The sequence below is a fragment of the Pundamilia nyererei genome, unplaced genomic scaffold, assembly GCF_000239375.1.
Source record: "Pundamilia nyererei isolate P.nyererei 1_Seehausen unplaced genomic scaffold, PunNye1.0 scaffold00250, whole genome shotgun sequence".
NCBI lineage: Eukaryota > Metazoa > Chordata > Actinopteri > Cichliformes > Cichlidae > Pundamilia > Pundamilia nyererei.
In genome coordinates, this window is record NW_005187651.1 from 182,750 (window position 1) to 188,749 (window position 6,000).

At 43.2% G+C, this 6,000-nt stretch overlaps 1 protein-coding gene across 4 annotated transcripts in view; it reads left to right on the top strand.

The window, feature by feature from the left end:
• LOC102201385 (CREB3 regulatory factor-like) overlaps window positions 1-5,412 on the top strand; it is a 30,274-nt gene extending 24,862 nt beyond the window's left edge. For all 4 annotated transcript variants that reach the window (XM_005749579.1, XM_005749581.1, XM_005749580.1 and 1 more), the window contains 2 exons: window positions 3,132-3,260; window positions 3,398-5,412. In XM_005749579.1, the coding sequence (XP_005749636.1) occupies window positions 3,132-3,260; window positions 3,398-3,513 (245 nt within the window). In that variant the 3' untranslated portion in view covers window positions 3,514-5,412. The remainder of the gene's footprint in view (window positions 1-3,131; window positions 3,261-3,397) is intronic.
• Window positions 5,413-6,000: the final 588 nt, after the last annotated feature.

The window sequence follows — 6,000 nt, forward strand, 5'->3', positions numbered from 1 at the left end:
CAGTACTCAGGAAATCACTGGGTATTCTTTAGCAGGGGGTTTCAGATGCCTGACACTTCTGACTGTTCCCTGAACATATAGTCAAAATAGTCATTAAACTCTATACATGCTCTTCTTATAAATGATTGCATCTAGATTTTTATTTTATGTTTATTTTTATATTTCTCTCTTTTTCAAATGGGTGACCCTTCTTGCTGTGGGTGGCTAACAATAATGATATCTGCTTTTTCTTGTGATACAGTCACCTATACAGCAGCACCAAATATCAGCATTATAGTCTAAACATTTAGTCAGTTCCCATCAACCTTTTGGCTTCTCCCAGTAGTGACGGTGTTCAAATAAATTAGAGTAAAGTGAAGTTAAATGGAGGAGAGCAAGAAAATGCAAATCAGCTGCTAATTAATTAAACTGCTGCATTCATTAAAAACCAAAACTCTATCCTGGAGGTTTCTACAAAACCAGTGAGTGGTGTCACATGGGTGTGTCCATCTTTTATATACAGTGTGTGGTCCCACATCTAGTCCTAACTGCTTCAACGTGTGTGTTCAGAAATCTTCTTCTACTGTTCAAGTCAAGTCAAGTCAAGTATTTATTTATTTGTTTGAGTTAGTGTTGCTTCCTCATCAGCTTGCACTAGTCTTGCTTCTCTTCCTTAACCTTTTCTATCAAATAGAAGATAATCTTGGCCTCCTCTATCAGTTGTGTGTGAAAATCTAAGTAGATGAGCAGTTTCTGAGACAAGTTTGTCTCGCACCACAGCTATGTTTAGTTCAAAGACACATAAATCAATTTTCCGTCCCTTGCTCGGTTTGCAGTTTAGGAGTTCGTCTTGATCATGTCGACATGCTTAAATGCTCTGAATTCCTGCCAGGTGATTGGTTGATCAGATCTTTGAATTGTTGAGCCGTTAAACGGGTGAAGCAGTTTTGTATGTACAAAACTTCTAAACATTGTGAGTCTTTTTTCACTTCACGTGAGTTGACTTTAGTAGAGGAAAGAAGTGGGAGAACTGGCTCTGTGGGACAGACTGTTCTAACACTATATATGAGATGGAAGAGCCTTACAATTTAAATTGATAGATGATTGAATGAGTTAATTTATTATACCCAGCGTCAGTTAATGAGAGTAAAACCACATCAGAGGCTGCAGCGTGGCAAAGTGGACATTTTCCTTACTAATGAAATTTAAATCAAGCTAAATTAGTGAGAAACCATCTTTTCAAATAACACTGAAGATGCTCTGTTTAAGAAAACAGGTTAATGCAGAGAACTGATAGTAACAAGACCACGAGGAGCAGGGAAACCCTTGGAAGTGCGACTTCACCTCGCTCCTGATAATCAACACCTCGACTCTGCCAAATCTATCAGCCCAGTTCTGCCCACCTACTCCTCCTCCTCCTCCTCGTCCTACTCTTCGTGCTCCTCGTCTGGTTTTCTATCGATCTCTGTGAATTCCAACCTCACTAGCATCAACTTTCTTTGTCCATTTCTCCTTGATTTTCTCTGAACGTTTCAGTCTTTCCTGATTTTGGCCCAGCATTTGCTCGCAAAGATTTTAGTTGTGGCTTCTGCTTTTGTGATTTTTTGCCTTCTGACTGGCCCAAATACAGAACTTAACCTCACAGATTTCCTTCCTTCCGTTTTTCCTCCTCTGCTCCTGTGTCATTTGTTTTTCTCTTCCATTCACTCGCTTTATATCGCTGCCGTTTGCATCTATACAAAACACACTTTTGCATACTTAGCCGCAGATTCAACAGGAAACTTCAAACAAAGAGCACTTTGGTACCATGCCAGTGCTGTGTGAAGCCTCCGGACCTGCTTTGTGTGAATGTGTGCGTGTGTGTGTGTGTGTGTGTGTGTGTGTGTTACAGAGACTTGGGGAGCAGCTGGTCAGACCCACTGTGGTCCTTCGCCCACACACGCACTCCCTGCTGATATGAGCCCTGGACAAAAGAGAAATCACATCAAGGCGAGAATAATGTACACAGACAGAAGGGGTGTCATGGCACCACTGGGTCACATGACCTGACAGGGGAGGAGCCACTAGCATAGGAGGTGCCGATGATTCACAGCACTACTATCTGAGCTAAACTAAACAGTTTCTGTTTTATAAGCAAACAAAAACACAGATGTTTGTGGAAAATTTTCAAACACTGGAAAGAAGCGGGGCTTACATAAATATACCATTATAATGTTAATATAATAATTCACTCTTAAACCACTTTTGCTAATTATAGATGTAAAACAATCCATTTATTTTTAAATTAAAAACTAAGATTACCTCTTCTATTAATCACATGCCCACCCACTGGCTGGGCTTGCTGCTTACCATCCGCAAACCTCTCCAAGTATAATATTAATAATAAGAAAATACTTTTTATTAAACGTACATTTTCCAAGCCAATTTCAACCCTACATTTTCTGCTTTCCCGTGGGCCCAACCAGCTGCTTCTCTGTGCCACATGTTGTAGCAACCCATCTGCTATTATCTCACAGACCCAAGAAGGATTCCTTTAACAAAAAGCGTGTTTCTTGACTCCAGATGCTTCATATTACTAGTCAGTATCTGTTAGCCACTGAGCAGCTCCACTTGGACAGTTAGGAGTTGAAGATCGAGGGTTGAGTCACAAACTCACTCATCTGACCTTTTGGGCACCACTTTCACTCCTTTAGTTTCAGCTTGATGTTTACTTTCCCTTTCTTTTTCTCTCTGCTTTCTCTTCTGCTTTCTGAAAATAAACATCTGCTTCGTACCGCTGAGGGGAGTTCTGCGAGAGCAGCTTTGCATGATTGGCAGTTCAAAATAGTTCTTATTTATCTCACAGCCTTTCTGTAGCCCCTTCAATTCACCCTATCTCTAAAACAAGCTGTTTCAGCTGCTCTCTCTTTGAGCCAATTTACTCCCGATTAGCCATCCCTTGCAAACAGAAGGTCAGTATGTTTGACAGCCCTGCACTAAACACTGTAATTTGTCTCATGTAGGCGACTAAAAATGCACGCCTTTGGATTCTGTGGAACTCCACAGCCCTGAATGATATCAGTTATTCTCCCTCGACTTTCAGAAACAGAATTCGACCCCTGGAAACGCTTTCCTGACTCACACTGCTGTTTTTTCCTCTTTTTGCTGCATAGAAAACCTGTTGGGAGCTCTGCTACGGATTAAGGAAGTGATCAGGCGGCGAGTGGAGAGCAGCGAGGAGGAGGACACGGACGAACGAGGGATGACCCAACGGCTCGAAGACATCCTCAGAGAGTCGAGTGGTGAGAAACAGACTAACATTACAGATATGTAATAAGCAGTTTGGATATTTCGTGCTATAAAAACAGGTTTGATTTTGCTTGCGACTTGTCCTTTTCTTTCCATCGCACCTCCTAATTTATCTCCATGGCTACCTCAGGTCCCTTAGTTGCTGGGCGGACCAAAGACTTTGTGCAGAGGATTTTGGCAGCCAGCGCAGGCGGTCAGAACCAACGCAAAGAGCCCCCACAGGACGGGGATGAGGCATCGGGGTAAAACCCCAAAACAGCAGTCCCTTTTCTCTCCGTACCCTCTTCTTCCAACCCCGCCCTCCCAGCACCACCAACTTGTCGAGACCAAGCTCCTCTACACCTCTTCTGCTCTCACGTCGTACACATTTAAGCAAAGAGACGGCAAAGTGGAGAGGCTGGGAACCAAGAGGAGGTGAGGAAGAAGAGGAAGGAGTAGCCTAAACAAAGCGATAGTAAATTGCTACCTTGCTCCTGGTCCTCTCCTGTTGGTCCTCCAAGCAGCAGCCGTCTTCACCGCTCTGTCTCTGCAGGCTGCACCACAACCACCAACAGGCCAGAGCTGCTGCTGCTGCTGCTGCTGCTGATGTCTCTGTATTCTGTGTTCTCTGTGTGCGTGCATAAGTGTGTGCGTGTAACATACTGTATGAGCGTGTATAGTGTTCCTCTCTCCCTCTCTGTGCTGTATTTGTACCCCATTGTGCCTATGAATAGACATTGCACTGTTTTGTAGATGGTCGTAGTTGTTGTCAGGGGGCCGTTAGTGAGCCGAGGGTGAGGGGGCATTTGAGGATAAGAGGAAGTTCTAAAAATAAGGAAGTGGGAGGAGCCCAGGCACGGGAAACAAAGAAGAGGGTGTGTTTGTTTTGGTTTGGGGTTTTTTTTGTTGTTGTTTTTTGTTTGGCTGGGCTCCTATAGAAGCTCTACATACCATTTGAATTGCACCAGCATCTGAAATGAGACCCAATGCCAGACCAGTCAATGGTAACTGATTGAAAAGTCCTCGGAGCTTTAATAGTCACCCATCCCTCTCTGACACCCCCGTCACCCCATCAAAATGTAAGCAGAGATCAAAAGAAAAAAAACTGCACCTTAATTTAAACTGACCAAAGATAAGTGATACTGCTGAACTACTCTGACACCTCTCACCACTTCAGATGCTGCCAGCCATTAACACACCATCCTGTCCTGCTGAGAGAGGGGTGAAGTGACTGATACACTTTTAATTCTTGTCCTATTTACCTGCATGCATCATTCAAAGATGGGCATCACCTGATAGACTTAGATCCTTTTCATGTAAATGCACTACCGTCACGGACCCGAGAGGCCGTGGTGTGGCAGACGGGACTTGACCAAACGCCTTGTCGATTGGTTGGCCGTCTAGCTCTGCAGCCTGGTGCTCCTTTAGCTGATCTGTGGTGGATTTATTTTTTATCCCAAAAAAGGGAAGTGTCCTCGATGCCTGCCCCAAGCCCTCTCCTCAACCCCCTGACCTGATTATGTAGCGCAATTTCCTGACTTGCAATGACAAATAGAGAAAAAAAAAAAACACACACACACACTTGTAGAGCTAGAAAGCAAATAATTTGTTTTTGTTGATTTGATTTTGTTGTTATTTGATGATGCCACAGCCCACAAAGTGGGCGTCAGTTTTGAGAGAGAAAAATCTGCCTTTTTATTTTCTGTTTTTCTTTATTTTTCTGTGGTCTCTGCTAAAGCTGGAGACCAACCTGTCCACACTCTGTAAATGTTGTTGGACGCTAAAAAAATTAATTAAGACCTTTGAATTGCACTGTGGTAAGAGCAACAAAGCACCTTTGAAGAGGGCTTCAAATCCTCCAAAAGAGAGAGGAAAAAAAAGACTCTTGGCACCTTTTTCTAAAGACAGATATTGATTGAGAGACTTGAGGGCACCAAGCGCTTTGCGACCAACTGCTGGTTTGGGCTTGTTTCAGTATGGTGCTACTATATGATGACAGAAAAGTCATGCAAACACATTTGGAGGCATGAGGCAGTAACTGCTGACTGGGTTTTGGCCTGCAAGGACGTACTGTTGTAATAGGCGGTTTGTTTGCATAATGACGCCTTTCTCAAGTGCCTGGAGCTTAAAGCCACAGGGACCTGTGTTATTAAAACCTATTACAAGGTAAAACTTAACTCGTGACTGCTGCGCCAAGCTTGGCATCACTTGACTTTACTTAGAAGAAGAAGAAGGAAAAAAATGCAGGCTCATCTGGGGTCACCAAAAAAAAAAAGGTGAAGCAGAATGTTTTCCTTTTAAATTAAGTCTATACATGGAAACCTACATTGTTTTCACGTATATGTTGAAATCTATTTGTGGAAACAATAGTGGGCACTGGTTTCTGTGAACATCATATCTGGGAAATATACATAGGGGAGCGGCTGTTCTCGGAGCAATTCCCTTTTGTTTTTTAACCTTGACAAGCTCCCATCTGGGCTGCATTCCAAAGCTGCTGTTCTACACACTGCCCCCTTTCTATGGAAAAAAAATTGGAAAAACAAGACATTTCCTGTCTCATTCAGGAACGGAGCGGTTCAACTTAAACTCTTCACGTCGTGGATGTCTTGCTTGTTGTCATTTTTTTTAGAAGAGTGAGGGGCAGCTTAGCGTCGCTCCTGCTTTTAGTTTTCTGCTCTGTTCTGGGAAATGTTGCTCATGGTTGTATAAAGCTGTACTGTAAACAGAGGATTCCTGTCGCTCAGCTGGAATGGC